This window comes from Penicillium soppii (assembly GCF_028829465.1).
Source record: "Penicillium soppii strain IBT 18220 chromosome Unknown utg000007l, whole genome shotgun sequence".
NCBI lineage: Eukaryota > Fungi > Ascomycota > Eurotiomycetes > Eurotiales > Aspergillaceae > Penicillium > Penicillium soppii.
Window position 1 is genome coordinate 1,625,230 of NW_026643237.1, and position 16,548 is coordinate 1,641,777.

General features: G+C 48.2%; 5 protein-coding genes across 5 annotated transcripts; 3 read left to right on the top strand and 2 right to left on the bottom strand.

Moving 5' to 3' along the window:
* Nucleotides 1-482: 482 nt before the first annotated feature.
* N7529_009879 (ankyrin repeat domain-containing protein) lies at nucleotides 483-1,241 on the bottom strand (the record flags this gene model as incomplete). The annotated part of the gene is made up of 1 exon (XM_057245406.1): nucleotides 483-1,241. One exon carries the CDS (start codon nucleotides 1,239-1,241, stop codon nucleotides 483-485), a length of 759 nt encoding a protein of 252 aa, XP_057093669.1.
* A 2,714-nt stretch (nucleotides 1,242-3,955) lies between these two features.
* On the top strand, nucleotides 3,956-4,231 carry N7529_009880 (uncharacterized protein; the record flags this gene model as incomplete). Its single annotated transcript, XM_057245407.1, has 1 exon — nucleotides 3,956-4,231. The coding sequence occupies one exon, from the start codon at nucleotides 3,956-3,958 to the stop codon at nucleotides 4,229-4,231; it is 276 nt and encodes a 91-aa protein (XP_057093670.1).
* A 2,009-nt stretch (nucleotides 4,232-6,240) lies between these two features.
* N7529_009881 (Peptidoglycan-binding Lysin subgroup) lies at nucleotides 6,241-11,128 on the bottom strand (the record flags this gene model as incomplete). The annotated part of the gene is made up of 7 exons (XM_057245408.1): nucleotides 6,241-6,826; nucleotides 6,899-7,477; nucleotides 7,537-7,663; nucleotides 7,726-7,909; nucleotides 7,988-9,121; nucleotides 9,189-9,680; nucleotides 9,737-11,128. 7 exons carry the CDS (start codon nucleotides 11,126-11,128, stop codon nucleotides 6,241-6,243), a joined length of 4,494 nt encoding a protein of 1,497 aa, XP_057093671.1.
* Nucleotides 11,129-12,017: 889 nt separating this feature from the next.
* On the top strand, nucleotides 12,018-12,857 carry N7529_009882 (uncharacterized protein; the record flags this gene model as incomplete). The annotated part of the gene is made up of 1 exon (XM_057245409.1): nucleotides 12,018-12,857. The coding sequence occupies one exon, from the start codon at nucleotides 12,018-12,020 to the stop codon at nucleotides 12,855-12,857; it is 840 nt and encodes a 279-aa protein (XP_057093672.1).
* A 1,433-nt stretch (nucleotides 12,858-14,290) lies between these two features.
* N7529_009883 (LysM peptidoglycan-binding domain-containing protein) lies at nucleotides 14,291-15,426 on the top strand (the record flags this gene model as incomplete). Its single annotated transcript, XM_057245410.1, has 3 exons — nucleotides 14,291-14,801; nucleotides 14,866-15,099; nucleotides 15,167-15,426. 3 exons carry the CDS (start codon nucleotides 14,291-14,293, stop codon nucleotides 15,424-15,426), a joined length of 1,005 nt encoding a protein of 334 aa, XP_057093673.1.
* Nucleotides 15,427-16,548: the final 1,122 nt, after the last annotated feature.

Here is a 16,548-nt window from a genome sequence, read left to right on the forward strand (position 1 = left end):
GATCAAGTCCTTGAGCTGGCAAGAGCGGATGGCAGCGCTTTTCAAATTATGGGCATGTCGTTGAACTGCGCAATGCAGATTGACGGATGAGCTGGATCCCAAACGGTAAACACGACTTTTAGCGTCCTGTGTTATCGATAGGGGTGTCTCAAAAAGTGCGATTTTCAGCACCGAGAATCCACCGGCCCTCATCCGAAGAAATGTCACTTGACAGGTGTCAGGTTTACCACTCAAACCTTTTGTTCGGCTCCTAAGAGCTGGAATTGCTGTCAATTGCTAACTGAGGCAACATGAGTTCGTGAACAGATTGTTTTATCTCCGGCAATATGATTGTTGCGATAGAGGATAAGCGCGAGGAGCGCCCTCTTACGAAGGAGGAGAATGATGATCAACATGAGCGATATTCGAAATCATCATCAGTGACTCAAATGATCTCTATCTGCATAAACAATGGTTCTTGGTCGTCGCAGTTCCAAGTGCATTCAAATCCCCAGAGTTTGAACTTGCATATCACCACCACGGTCTATCAACAGCCGGGCCGCAGCTTCATGGCCGTTGCGTATCGCAAGATGTAGTGGGGTGCGGCCATATGAATCCTGAGATTCTAGGTCAGCCCCTTTTGCTATTAATTGCATGATCATTGCCTCATGACCTCCCTGTGCTGCATAATGTAGTGGCGTGCAGCCCATTAAATCTTTAGAATCCATCAACTGAAGATCAACGCCCTTTTCAAGCAGTATATTAGTGACTGCTTCGTGGCCACCGCAAGCGGCGGCATGCAAAGGGGTTCGACCATCTGAATCTACAGGTTCCAGATCAACTCCTTGCGCGATCAAGAGCTTAGCCACTGCTTCATGACCACTGCGTGCTGCCTCATGCAGCGGGGTACGGCCAAACAAGCCTTTCTTCTCGGGATCAGCCCCATGTGCCAGTAACAGTGAGGCTATATCCCCTTGCCCATGAAAGACTGCAAGATTGAGAGGAATTGAACCAAGATTGGTATGGGATTGCACATCAAAACCTTCCCTGATCAGATTACGGGCTGTTTGTAATTGTCCGTGCTCCGCAGCCCAAACCATAGCCGAACCGTTGTTATGTCGAATATTTGAGGAATAAAGGTAGGAATTAAAGAAAGAGTACAAGTCGCAGTTCGTCTGTGCTAGAGCGTTGATATCTCTTTGTGATTCCAGGTTTTGGGCGATAACTTGCAGAAGTTCGTTTGCGAAACTGAGCAAAGACATGTTCAGATCCTAATACAGGATGTTTGGACTGGTTATGAAAGGAGTAAGTGCGATATTAGGTAGATATCTGGCCTGAGTGTTAGCACAGAATGACCCGACTTTTAGGTGAACCCTATCGGGAATTTTAGAAGCACAGATCTAGCCAATTAGGCACTAAATCTTTAGCCGATCAGATCACCGATCTGGCTAGCCAACATGCGGTGGATATAATCTGGTGAAGCTAATTCGATCCATTCTGTACACAACATGAAGACCCTGTACAATAACATCCTGTATATATCGATCACGATTGATGTGACTGAAATATGTTAAGGGGACGTATCACACGGGAACCAATGACGCACCTATCCCTCAATTTAATGCGGCCCACTCAATGATTGATATGCGCTAAACTCTTGGCGGTGGGGCCACAAAAGAATTCCGATATGTATATCAAATAAAAACTGCAGTACTTTAAGCCACTATCTTAAACTCTCGGAGGCAGGTCAGGTGCTTTGAGTGCTAAACCGAATGTAGCTCGTGAAGATGCTCGCGAACCAGAAACTGTCGGTCGATCAACAGTTCGCTGTTTTACCAGTGTAGTCTGGAGAAATCGTCGTAGCCTGATAAAGTCACCAACCAACAACGCTCAGGCGTGGCTACTGCAGTCAACCCTGGCTAGGCGGCCTGTGCGGTTATCGTGCCGGCTCGTAAGATTCCCACCCGGTTCTCACCTCGGTTCTTACCCCGATTCTCATCCTGTCTATAGCGCACTCACCCTTGTCACCCCCAGTCGCGCGACCGTAAAGCAGCGCTCACCCATTTCTCACCTAGGTGATACTGACCGCACATAAGCCGATTATTCTGCACAGTCAATAGTCAATGCGCCCTCAGCAACTAAGCGGCACTCTAGGGTACGTGCGGGTGACATGGGTAAGAAGTCTCGAGACTAGGGTGAGAGAGGTAAGAAGGGGGGACAATTCTCACCCTTAGGGTAATAGGGGCCAACTATAGGCCTCGAGGCTCTTCTCTTACTCTGTCATGATCTCATTTGATTTTCTTTGTTATTCAAAATATATTCTCTAGAAAGAGCCTCTAGAAAGTATTCTAAGAGCATATCGCAACGTACCGCATTACGTGGTTTCACACGTAAATATTAAAATTAGAAGGAAGAAGAGGATGATACTATCTATCACTATGAGCTAACGGCTACTGCGCTAGAAAAATGTAACTATATAGTTATTTTCGTCGTGGAGGAGCAATCGGCTTATCCCATCCATATGAAACCTAGATATGGAAGATTATACCTAATGCTTTTTAAAATTTCTAGGAAACCAAGCTTTCGGGGCTCTGGCTGAAACAGGTTTTGTACACAGGTACCTTGCTGCCGACACACGTCTTGCCCAGAGAGGCTTGTTGGCGCGTAACACTTTGATTCAAAGTAGGCATAGAATAATTGGTTCTTGTTTGATCAATATCGGTTATCTTAACCTTTCGCATTCGATTCGAGCATGAAATGGAGGTATCATATCCAAAGCTGTCGTTGGAAACCCCGAAATGACGATAAAGGCCGACGGTTTTACATATTTCGGGCCATAGCAATAAAAGGTTATTGAAGCCACATACTGTACTAGCCACCATAAGTTGATGTGGAAAAGCTTACTAAGGAGGGGCTTGTACTTCTGCCCGACCTTCATTCATTTCAAAGTTGCTGATTTAGTTTTCGACGGGCATCTTATGACGTTACAGTCTTCTCTGCATATGTCCGATCCCGCTAGAAGCTCGTACCCGGTCGGTGTACGCTAATCTGGAGCAGCCACCGTCTACCAGTACCAGAACTATTCGTGCGTTGCTCAAGAATAGCAAAAAGCGGACAGCCAAAGTACCCGGCGTTTCTTTGACAAAATTTCGGGTGACTAGCAGGACTGGCCTTTCTTTGACGTAAATCGGGGCGGCTCGTAAGAATCCTAAAAGCCCTTCGCTGGTTGGTGGGCTTTGCAGTCTCCTGAGCCCGTTGCCTCGGGTTGCAAGCTTCTTTCACATTTGGAGTCCTGGTGACCGACCTAGACCGACCACGGCAGGTTTCCAAAAAAAAAGGGTGACAAAGAAAGCCAACTGGGAATTTTCCTTTGATGGAAAACTCCTACCGGCTTTTCTAGCCGGCTTTTGGAGCGGCCCTCGTTTAAGCTCATCGCTCGGAGTACATAAATGATGTGATGCCCTCCCTAGCCCTGCTGTGAACACTTGTTCATCTATAATATTGCCTTGTTTCGCATACACTCAACTTGCTCCCTCCACATAACAAAATGGCAAAGAGAAAAGCAGCCGGCAGGGTAAGGGCACAAAGGTCAGAGCAACAGGATGCTGGGGTAAGGAATGCAAAACATCACTCTACTGCCTGGAAGCAGTATCGCCTCGAATTTTACATATTGACCGTGCTAAAAGTGACATGGTGTCACCATTAACGACCCAGCCACTCTAGCTCAGGCTAAAATTATTGCAGATCGGCCGGCTAAGAGAGAATGGTTAGTCCATCAAAGGTACTTTTCGATAACACTCTATGATTACTCCTTTGACTGATTGACTACTTTCTTTCATCGCTTGTTGTATCCTACTGACTGGAAGATTTTGTCTAGAGACGGCGCCACTCTCAAGCAAACGATCCAGACTCTGCTGCAAAACGCGAGGAAGCCACAAAATAGGACTTAGACATCGAAGAACGAGTGAAAAAAGCAATGAAGGCAACTCGTGAAAAGCCTATACCAGACCCACGAGGCACGCCAACTAGAGCGCCGCCACCGGACCACTATGACCCAGGTGATGAGTGGGCAGGTATCGATGCAAAGTTGCTTAGTCGGGAGGCTACTTCTCTGGATAATGCCATGTACCAATGGACCTACAACTATGCAGATGACGAGCCAGATGCGATCGAGGCAAGAATTACTGCGAAAGATAAACAAGCCATCATCGATTACTTGGGTGATTGGTGTCTATATAACGACTGGGACTGAGTGGTTGCCTAATTTTCACCACTGGCTTATTTAGGTCGCTTCCAGCAACTCCTAACAGCAACAGTCTTGAAGAATGTTTTTGAAAGTGTTGTCTGGAACCCTTTCTTTTATATGGACCTAGGGGAGGACTGGGATGGTAGTGGAAGCGACCTGCCACCCCCGTAAGGTGTAGAACCCAATAGACTCTTTCAAAAGGCTCTCAAAGGTATGTCTTGTGGCCTATGCTGTCCATTGTATGCTGAGGACACGACCTTACTGAGTACTTCACGTCATAGTGTCTGCGGCTGGTGCCCATCATTGGCGTGCATCATCAATGAGACTCTTGAACAGATACCGGGCGTACGACGATTCTGATACTCCTTTGATGGAAAAAGAGGCTATACCGGGGATTCGAGCCTATAAACTTCGGGAGAAATGCATTGATCAATCCACTTCCAACATTCTTGACAGCTCGAGTCTCATTTCGCCAATGTTGTCTCAAAGAGAGTTGAGTCCGGATGAGACTAAATCCCGCTATCTGGGAATACGGAATTGCTACAAGAACGCCGGTAAGGTGGCGGCTCGTCTTCATCTTCAAAAAGCTGGCTTTCAGTCCGATGAGAGTGTCAAAGAGGTAGCCCCCTACCAAATTCACAGCCGCAACCCAGATAACATTAACAGATGGGTCGCGTCTGCTTTCAATGCCCCAGGTATATACAAAGAGCTCCGCGAAAGGAGAAGAGTTGTGCTGGTTCTATGGCCTGCGACTTGGATTATAGAGTGGAAGGTATCTCCCCATGTTAGAAAGTCGCGGGAGGAAATCGACGCGAAATACCCTCCAGACTACGACCGGTGCTATCGAGATGGAAAAAGGTGTCCATCATGCTGTTATATCATCGGGTGTTGTCATAGTTGAGAAAGATGGAAGGGAACCTCCGCTTGACGCGTGAAGCTTAAAGTGTTTAATTTGTTTTTCAACATTGTCCGGCTATTTGTCCGACTTGGCGTAGGCTTCACCACCGTACTGGGTTGCTTGACTTTTACTATTGTTCCTGGATTCTCTCGTTTCCGCGTGCGCTCAATTATATTACAGTATGGGAATCATGAACCGTTCGCAAATCCTTGTTGTAGTCTGTCTTCCTTGTGATTACTAGCGTCTCTCTGTTTGCTCTGTGTCTCGGTCTACCTCTGGTCCATCAAACGAGGGATGTGTCGGCGACAACGCGGAGCATTCTTTTCTTAGAATAATCGACGGAGGGCTTGGGGATCCGCGTACCATTCACCTTAAACCTGACAGGCGATGGAGGAAACATGGAAGGAAGCAATAATTCGAGTGCGAGAGCGTAAAAAAGTTAAACGGTAGAGAACCCGGGATCTATCTACTTGAGTTTAGGCCAAGGCTACTGACATCTCACAACAAGGTTGTTGTACAATTAAACTGCCTGCCGGGTGTGAGTGTGGTACGAAGGGTCATAGTCGCTAGCTCTTCTTGGCCTAACTCTGACCTAATTCCTTCCCCAGGACCTGATCCCATCTCAATGTTTGGCACATACGAGCGCTTTGGGCTCATTCCGGCGAGAAAGACCGATTTGCGATCTACACGGCTTCATGCTTATGGGAATAGCTCGTTCGTTTGTCAAGAATGGATCAGATTCAGTATGAATATCTCCATCTGTACGCCCTGACTAGGACATGGACGCTGCTTTACTGGGACAGTCTGACTTGTAATATAAAGAAGCGAGGTTTGAATCCTTTGGAAAAACGGAGATTGATTTATTTTAAGGGATAAGAAGCCTCAAGTTCAGAGAAAGACCTGGGAACGAGGTAAGTCCTTCGTATATGGGGGTCTGTGTAATGGGATTTCAGGTACCTTCATTCTCCTCCGGTCAAAAATCAAGCACAATGGCAGAGACTAGGCAAGAATCGGATAAGAAGAGGGTACACTACACCATCTAGACAATAGGTTTGACAGGATCAGAACACTTCTTCGTTAAAAGCACCCACAGTGAGCCTCCGGGGATGATCGAACCCTATTTCTTGTATATAGCCCAGTGCACCTCCTGCTGCTTGATGTTACCCTTGCACTGCATGACTCCCTTGCCCTGCATTTTACCGGTTCCGTGGCCCCAGTGCTTCGAAGTGTGTCGGATGATATCAACGACGTCCTGTGCCCCGACATATTCGTCAACATTACCTTTACGACCTTTGCCCTCAATACCGAAAGTACATGTCCCAAAATTGAGAATTCCGAACTGCCTCTCGATCGGCTTGATCCATCTTCCATTGGTTCCTTCGATGTTCTTGACAATTTGAAGACAATCGTCGATAAGTGGCGATCCACTCGTAGTTTCTTCGATGTAGGTTGTTTTCGATGTGGTGCAGTACGACAAGCCGTTGTCGTTATTGCATGGGAAGCCTCCCCTTTTCCTTGTGCCATCTGTCTGGTCGGCGTGTTCCCATGATTTGCGGGCTAGAGCCTCACTACACACGGGGAGGCGCATGAATCCAGGAGTCGTGATTTCCATCTTCTTGAGGGCGTCAAATGTGCCGGAGTCTTTTGGATTCGCCTTGTCTCCGCCGTTCTCATTGCCGTTCTGCTTGTACGTTTTAACAGATCTAGTAGGGTCATTTATCAGCGATCTGTAATGAGGAATTAAAGCAAACTCGTGGAAAAAAGCAAAGACTTACCCAATAATGATATCCTCGACCTTGAGTCCATTCCAGGCCTTGCCATCGAGCTCTTTGACGCCTTTGGGCGAGGAAAATGCACTATCGGGGCATTTGCAGCCTCCCGGAATTCCGCAATTCTTGGGGCAAGGGTGCGATTCACCATCAGGATCCGCCAATTGGTACAGCCTATTTTCATAACACGCAGACTTCAAGTCCTTGGTGTACTTGTCGCCATCCTTATCATCGCAGCTTCGACCTGTGTCAATGATGAAAGGATGATGACCCGAGGCCTGCCAAACGGCGGGAATGGAGTATGCCCAAAAGGTAGTTAGGAAACCATCTTCCACCGACTTCTTCTGAGCATCTGTTGCTTCGATCTCCTTATCCGAGCGCTTTGTCATATCTGGATAGGGGATGTCTTCCGCAATGCCGTCGAGAAGGCGTCCGTCCGCTATCATGGTGGTGAGTCTTTCAATGGCCTTGTCAGAGCCATCAAACAGGTCTGCCAGATCCCTTTCAAAAATGTACGCCCAAGCTTTGAGACTCTGACCCATGTACTTAGAGAACTCGGCTTGCTTTTCAGGTGTCCAGTCATCTCTGAAGATGAATCGTAGTCAGCTATAGTTTCATATCAAACTTAGATTTGGAAGACCCACACGTCCGGATCGCCCTTCAGATTCGTTGCAATCGTGACAGGACTGGTAAGGATGGCGTTCAAGGTCGACTTGTGGTGATCTCTCGAGGCGTCGGTCTTAGCGGCCATCGCAGGTATTCCCGCCAGCACTAGAATGTAAATTAGCAAATAGAGGAATTTGACTAAATAAAGTTCATAAGGAGAAGAGTACCATCGTCGAAGAATTTCCCGCCAACTGTTGGCACACCCAAGGCAATCAGACCTAGTATGGTGTTTAACCACGAATCGTCGTTCTTTGGAGGAACAGGCGCAAATGTGTTCTCCAAATCAGGGAGAGTGTTGTCAATGACAAGTGCGGCGTTAGCCACAAGCGCGCTCTTGAATTCGGCATACATCTGGGCGTATCTATTGTTAGCTGTGTCCTTTCAAACTGCGCCTAGTGCGGGAGAGGGGGGGGTAGAAATAGTGATTACCTGATGAATCGCGACAATAGAGTTCCAGATGAGCACCGCGGCAGCACCTGTCTTGTCATTTGTCTCAACCTCGAATTCCGAGCAGCTTCGAGTCTGCACGCAATTGGAGTCTTCTTGAATAGAATGACATTTTGCCCCGTCGGAGTTGCCAAGGAAGTACAAAATTTGTGACGAGAACTGATCACTGATTTCTTTGCCTTTTTTAGACTTGTCTCGGTAGTCCTTCCAATCCGCAATTATATCACTCCAGGCATCGGCGGCGCCAAGCTTTTCCCAGCGCGTCATGGGGGACCAATAGGGAATCTCCCTGTAGTACTCGTCGTCACAGCCGATCTTAGTCCAGTTGCCCCTGCGACTACCAGTGCCTCGGGGCGTGATGACGCCAGACCTCGCTTCAAGTATTATACCAGGCCAACCATCGAATCCCTCGGGTGCATCGTTGAATTTTTCTAAATCGGTGGCCCAGTTGACTGTGCCGCCCATACCAAGGGATTCGTACATCTTGGCTCGCTGAGCCCTGATTTCGGGGCTCATGTAGGCCACCCAATTTGTGTCATCGTAGACCATGATGTTGCTGTTGCTGTGGGCGTCAACGTAATGTTTATTGACGCGGGATGAGTTGTGCTTAAGGAGTTGATTGATCTCGGCATTTGAGATGTAGCCCGCTGTATCGGTGCACTCTGCCTTATCGGCATTGGAATCCAGTCGGCCACCAGTGAATTTGCACAGCGGTCCATCGCAGTCTGCATCGGCCATTCTGAAAGATCTTCCGTAGCTGCTGACGCCGACGACTACCTTGCCCGAGTCCACACCAGCCTTGGTGATTAGGGAAAGGGATTCTCGGGTCTCCGTCATGTTGACATGGCTCCGCAGACAGCTTCCATCATCGCAACCTGGTTGGGCGTTGGGATTACCCGCATCCCATTGCCCGTGCAAATCATAAGTCATGAAGACAATATAGTCAACAATCTTACTGATCTCCGCGATAGGGAAGCCCTTGAGGTACCAGTATGAGCCAGGAGCAGCAATCGAAACAGATTTATCTTTAAGAAGATTCTTCAGAATCACAAGGAAAGCGAGATAGTTGGCTCCTTCATTCTTGTCACCAGGCGGGGTTCCAGGAATATCAGGGGCCTGTTTTTGTTAGTGACCGATCACACTTTCGGACTTAGAGAGAAATGGCGCATAGGGCTGTACGTACACTTGGGTATTCCCAGTCAATGTCGACACCGTCAAGGTTGTTATCGTTCACGAAATTCGCAATGTTAGTCGCAAGCTTCTTGCGATTAGCCGCGCTGGTTCCTTGGCGCAAAATCTGGTATGTGGATGCTTGGGTAGAGAAGTCCCATCCACCGAAGCTGACAATCCTCTTAGGACCAGAGATATGCTTGAAGTTAAAGAACTGATAGTTGGTCGATTTGTCGTTAATACTGATCTCGTAGTCGGAGGAGATATCGGCAAAACCAAAATGTAAGTGAGTATATTTTGAATGATCAATTTGCGTCGCATCTTGATACAAGCAATCACGTTTGAACTGATAACCTTCGTAGTATCCGATGCTGCGGAACTTGCTGGGGGCATTTCCTTTCACGATCTTCATACCGCAGTGTGAGATGCAGCCGTTGGTGCCGGCTTTAGCAGTACCAGGGGCGCCCGTGTTAGTATCGGTGCAGAATTCCGCTGTGGTTCCGCACTATAGGTAGTATTAGTGAGCTCAGTGCAATGACGGAAAGCAGATTGGGATCATACGTGACCAAATATGTTGCAGCAAGCATTCAGTGGGCATGGGTTGAGGTCGGCAAGTTTGCTCATGCCTTTTGGAGGCTTCGTGCCAGGAACCTGGGGACCACACTGGGCATCAGAAACCTCAGCCGGCATGGGCGGAGATCCTTTGCTGACACAGATGACAGAATCTTTGAAGATATTCTTGCACCCAGTCCATCCCCAAGTCTTTTGATTGAAATCATCGATGTCTTTCTCCGTAAGACCATTAGCTGCACCAATCGTTGAACAACTTTCGCCATCGCCAACAGTGGTTGTGGCACATGATCCGTCTTTGTTAGGCTTTGGGCTAAAGTCGGGAAGTGTACCAGAGGAGCAGCAAACGTGCTGACCAGGCTTTAACGTCGAGCAGAAGCCTTTCGCAGAGTTGTATTTGGTGAAGTCAGCCCCGGAGATACCACACCTCGAGGCGATTGCGGCGCAGCTATCACCATCTTGGACCTTCTCTGTTCTGCACTCCGCCCTAGAAGATAGTAGATTCCTCTCCTGTTGCGTAGATGACATAGCAGGCAGGGGTGAACCAGAGCCTTTCATTCTGCTTGTGGTCGAATTTCCACGCTTGATGGAAGACAGCATAGGAGATGTAAAGTGGACACTAGCCGTGAAATTCGTGACGTGTTCGAAGTCAAGGCACTCGGCATTGGACCAGGATTCAAAAGCAGACTGGATGGCTCTAAAGGTGCCATTGCTCAGAGCTAGAAATCCAAAGACGTGTTGAGAGTCATAGTGTGGTCCACAGAGCTGCATAGCTAAACTGTCTCGACGTCCATCGAAATCGTGGGAATCGTCGATGAGAGACTCTAGAGCCACATCGCTAATGTCTTTGCTTTTTGGACTGTTGCCAATGTAGATACCAGCTGAAGTGTCACCAAAGCGAGAATATAGCATAGCTGTCTTGCTAGGAGAAAGGTGTCCGCGTGCAATATAATCACGCATTTGTCTGATCAAGGAGCGGTACTCGGATTCAGTGCCTTCTGAATATGATGACCAGCCGATCTCATAGTTGATCTTGTGCTCCTTCACAGGGCGAGCAAGTTGCAAATGGGCCTGCGAGTTTTCTCTCCAGTCATTTCCGTATGCCGTGCAAGCGAGGATACGGTGATGAGAGTCGGTATCATCGACATCATCGTACAGATTAAAGCCATAGAACAGAGGCAGGTCACACCTTTCGAGCTGTTTCATATGGTGGTAGGTCGACCAATTGGAGGGGTTGGGTCCCGTGACAATGCATCGCTCGGGGCAGATGTTGTTAAACCCCTGATAGCTTGGACTGGCACCCAGTCTGGAGTTTCCCTGACCGGAGACGACCGCAGCTGATAGCAGTATGCCTGCAGCCATGCCATTCAAAAGGGACGCCATGGCTTTGGACCCCTCGTGGCGGAGATTGAAAAGAGTGTAGTGTAAAAAAATGAAAAGAGTGATGAAAATTGACCAAAAGAGTGTATAGACAAATGAAAACGAGTGGCTGTCGGAACGGTGAAAGTCCCAAGAATCTCCCCGAATCGAGAGGTATATTGATTCTGAGAAAACAATGTCTAGCGCTGGAGCAGCGCAAATAAATATGCAATCTTTTCTCGCCCCCAGCCTGGGAGTGGACATGGAATACTTCCGAAGTACAAGTCTCTCCAAGGCTGCACTGGATCCGCAGACCCATCTAGTATGGCCCCTGGGTTTGATTCTATCACGAACGACATACCCACGCGGATACTTTCTTCGAGTCCGAGAGCTGGATCCCTCCGGTGTCTCAGAGAAATGCGCCATAATCTCCGTAGAATGTCATGGGGTATAGTACACCCAATTGCAGAGTTTGAACGAATCACACAGGGGCCGCCAAGAGTAGCAAGTGTCCCCCAAGGACTGGCTTGACCCACTGCACTGAGAGACTTACAATGGACATAGACTAGGGCTATTGAATGCATGTACACAATGTACGGAGGATTGTGTATCCGTATGTAATTCCGTATTGACGTGGCCCACTTTAAAAGGACCCTTTTTTGCGACCCCGAACTACGAAACCTTCTAGTCTCCCTAGCGCGCGTAGTCCCGTTTGTGCCCGGAAAAATTACAACACATTTGGGGTACTTCGCCCTACCGCATCAAGACTTCCCTGTCTCTCGATCTCTTCTCCTGACATTGAGAGCTTTACGATCGATACCAATTGATATCAGCTTTTTCTTCTAGACTGTCCCAGTCATCCATTGTTTCACGACACCAGACCTTTCCACTCTATTATTGCCGAAATCGCAGGATGTTCAACATCAAGGCACGACTTCTCGCCCTCGGCCTTATGGCATCCCTAGGAGCGGCCAATACGCATGACTTGGGCTTCGGAGAGATCGATCTGATCTTCCCACGAAATGGCACCTTTGAGCCGATGGTGCTCATGCCCGTCATCTTCGCATTCCAGAACCCCAAAGTGATCAGTGGACTCTATCCATACCTCAGGTACGGTGTGTGGCCGGCGGATCTCCCAAAAGGGGATCACAGAATGGCCGCCTATATCAATGACGGTGAATTGGACTTCAATACGACGGACCCGGTGCTATACCTTAAGGGTAGCATACCAAGCACTCTGCATCCCGAGAGTCTGAACACCGAGAATGAATGGGAATTTGCCTGGGGACTTGAATGGACAAATTGCTCTACACCGGCGAATGGGACCACTTACGACAACAAGCCCGAGGTCAACTTCAACGGCCCGTCCGATAGCCATTCCATCCGTTTCACTACGAAGAAAGGGGCAGGTCAGCCCAACTTGACCGCCCTCACCGCCGATGATAAGTGCGATGACATCTCCGCCATGGCGTTCAACGTCACGAAAACTCTCATAGCTCAATCAGGCTATCTTAAAGGCGACAAATGCGCCGTGCTCGAGACTCCGGCGCCTACGCCTTCTCCTTGCAAGGTCAGTATCGTTCCTTCGGCTGCCTCGAGCATGGCAGCAGCCATCACTGCAGCTAAGTGCAAGGGTATTGACCCTGTTGTGAGCTGCCCAGCCAAGAACGGCGGGGCTGCTATCACTGATGTGGCTTCTTCGCTGAAATGGTGGACTGCTGGTGTATTGACTGTGGGAACGCTCTTGATTTAGATGCAATCCCGTTCATATTTCCGATGTATTAGAGCGAGCTACATATATGAAGTGCTACTGCCACAACGAGAGTTGGAGATTTCAGTATCAACATATTTTTCAATACAAGAAATGAGGCCATTGTAGGGTCGCATCCAAGCTGAATTGACAAAGTCTTTATCAATCAACGTTGCTCACTTGTTCGGAAAGCGAAGTCCACCCCGCCCCCGGCCCTTAATCTATAATATCACCACTAAAATCTCTAGCCGTGGGTCTTTGCACACTGGAGTCTACCACGGATCACAAGCCAATACCTAGACGGAGTACCTCCGGCCACCCCAGTAGGTATGACCGGGGCCATAGTAGCCTTGTGGCTTGCCAAGAGTCATGTAAAGCTTCTGGTAAAATTGAGCCCCGTGAGACTGCATATACGAGGAAAACGTAAAATTGGACCTCATGGGGTCGTGAGATATTTAATATGCTTGGCTCTTGGCCTTTGTTTAAGGTCCCTACAACCTGTGAACACATTGGTTCTGCATCTCGGAACTCCAGGACTCGTTGAAATCTGTACTAGAACAAGCTTAGTGCTGCAACCTCACTCCAATTTAAATCATGGCACTTTCTTGGCATTACAAGTAGCGGCTTGAAAAACCCACATGAGGGTAAAATTTTCTTGTGCTGGTAACTTTTACGTTATCGGAGCCGCAAGTTGCCTTCCGAGTATACAGGGTCTATTGACAAACTACACTACGGAGTACTCTAGCACCTGCATTCACCAAGCACCCTCCTCAATGCCAAGAAAACTGGCCTGTTAAGTCCCACAGCGCTCTTCCGTACCGGTCCTCTTTACCGAAGTCTTGAGGTTGGGCGCGATTGAATCAGGGAGCCTTAAGCCCTTTGACAGCATGGTATCCGACAAACTTTTGTATTTACGAGGACCCAAACAATGACAGTTCCATAGGGCTAGATTATACACTGCGGGTGATCTTCGGTAGGCTTCAAGCCATTGCGGGCGGAACAATCGGGTGGAAGGTGGGTCAAGCCCTGGTAATCTAAATGTGGCCAATTAACATCAAGAATGAAAGTCCTGCCGACCCCTATCCCTTTTCCCGGGCCGGCTCACCAATCGGGACATCACGACTGAAGTGCAGGTGGAGATCAGGCCAGGCACAGGGCGGTTTCGAAATTACTGCAATTTACCTTACCATAATGGATTATGATTGAACTGAGGCAGCACTGCTCGTATCTATCGTGCCGGTGATTTTGGATGCGGGTCGACGAATTTCCCAGAGACGACCGAGGAATTCCAGTCAACCATATCGTTGGTGGCCAATTGTGTCGAAAGGCTTTCAAAGTGCATATAAAAGCACCCAGTTATTCGACGCTACGGCCTAGTCTGGCTCAGATTGACTTGGTCCTGAAAATCATTACTAGGGTTCAACAATATAGTCACCATGTACGGAAAGTGGGTTCTTGCCTTTGCTCTCTTGTCGGAGTTGATTGCTGCACGCTCCATCGGACATGCCTTTTCTCGTCGTGGTGTCGACTGCACCTTCACAATAGCTGCCAGTTCTGGAGACACTTGTGAGACCTTTGCCGACAGCTGGGGCATAACAACCAAGGAGCTCAAGTCCATCAATCCTGATCTGGACTGCGCCAAATTCGATGACACCGCTGAGTATTGTGTCTCTGGTGAGGCAAATGATGATGATCCCACTAAGACTACCGCAACTTCCAACGCCGCTGAGACCACGACCGTCGTGACGACCTCCAGCTCGACCGAGACTACTAAGACTGACACCGCGACCTCTTCGGCCAGTGACCATGAGCCCACCCAGCCAGGTCTGGCTGAGAACTGCGACAGTTTCCACAAGGTTGCGGACGGGGATAGCTGTTATAATATTGAGGTTGTAGCTGGAATCACCCATTCGCAATTCTTGAAATGGAACCCCTACATCAATGAAAGTATGTTTCCACATCTTCATTCACATTTCTTTCTTCCCCAGCTTAGCTAACCAACAACTCTCAGAGTGTACAAACCTCTGGGGAGACTACTACGTCTGCATCCACGTCCCTGGAGCAACCACCACTTCTGCTGCTCCCACGCCCACTGACGGTGGCAAGACCCCCACGCAGTCCGGCATTGCTGAGAACTGCGACAAGTTCCACAAGGTTGGTTCCGGTGACCAGTGCGACTCCATCCAGACCGAGTACAAGATCACCCACAAACAGTTTATCGACTGGAACCCCGCCATTGACTCTGGTATGTAAGAACCATTTAAAGAATATCTCCGACCCAGCTGCTGAACACTAATTCTTTCCCGCCTCAGACTGCACAAACCTGCAACTGGACTACAACGTGTGTGTCCACATTCCCGGCGCCACTAACACCCATGGTCCTACGCCGCAGATGCCCAACTTATCCTCGGACTGCAAGACATACCACAAGGTTGCTGATAGTGAGAGCTGCGCTGTGATTCAGAAGGAGGCTGGTGGTATCACTCTCGCTCAGTTCCGTAAGTGGAACCCGACCATCGATGCGAATTGCAGCAACCTTTGGAGCGGATACTACGTATGCACTGGCGTTTAATATCCCATAGTACATGATGGTCGCTGTAGAGGGAAGTTGGCATCAATATGATCCCTGGAGTCATCACGCGAGCCCGCTGGTCGATTTTATGTATTTCTAGTCTAGACACTGGTATGAATCTTGATCTTGTTAAATCTTATCGAAACCTGGCAGGAGAAACCTAGACATTCATCGCACATGTGAACAAGCCCCAGGGCTGCAGTATATCATGAGGAAAGATTGGTGAAGTTAACATCGTCGGTTGTCTATTCTCCAGTTTCCATGGATATAGAGAGCTTGGGATAAGTGCCTATTAATACTCAAGTATGGACTAGGTATCTCTGTGATCTTCCCGGAGTCGACGCTCGGTAGGATTCCCGAATTCAAGAAAGGCACATTCCTAAGTCATCAGATGGGCATGTATCTGTAAACGACTTTGGCAATTCCAAGATTGTCAACCAGGGCCATGAACCCGAGGCCCAGGGTCCTTGGTTGGAAACATCGCTTGGCAAATTCTATATTTTAAGAAGCAGCTTTGAAGATGCTACAGAATAGCTGACGAGTGATAGATACATTTGAGAAAGAAGATTGAGAGTGAAGAGATAGTTGATGACAACAGTGTTCATGACAAGCGGAGCAAGTCGTACAAGGAGATAGGCGAAACCGAGGAAGCTTTGAAGAAGAACGGTTAACCAAAGTAGGTTAAATAAGAACATATAAGCATTTGAATGAGAACATTCTGACCACGGAGTCTCAATGAATACATTTAAACGCTTAAATGGAAGCGTTTTGATGAATATTCTCGTTGATAAAGAAAGTGCCTTCTAGTGAGTCTTCACAACGGGGCTGCCAGAAGTGTCAAGGTCGGCTTATTGAAGAAAGAGTATATTGAAGACGACACACAATCAATTTCCCGCAGACCACACTTATCAGTCACCCCTCCGTATCCAATCCGCATCAAGTAGAGGGCCTTTCATCGAGTTCTATGCACTTTTTGAAAGCATCCGGTAGATATTTGAGTAGCAGAGACTACAGCTGGGTGAATGTGAGATTGATATTACTATTGTTGAACAGCAAAATGGCTCTATGGTACTCAATTCAATGCTCATATAGTGTCGACCCTCACAAGTGACGCTACCAAGT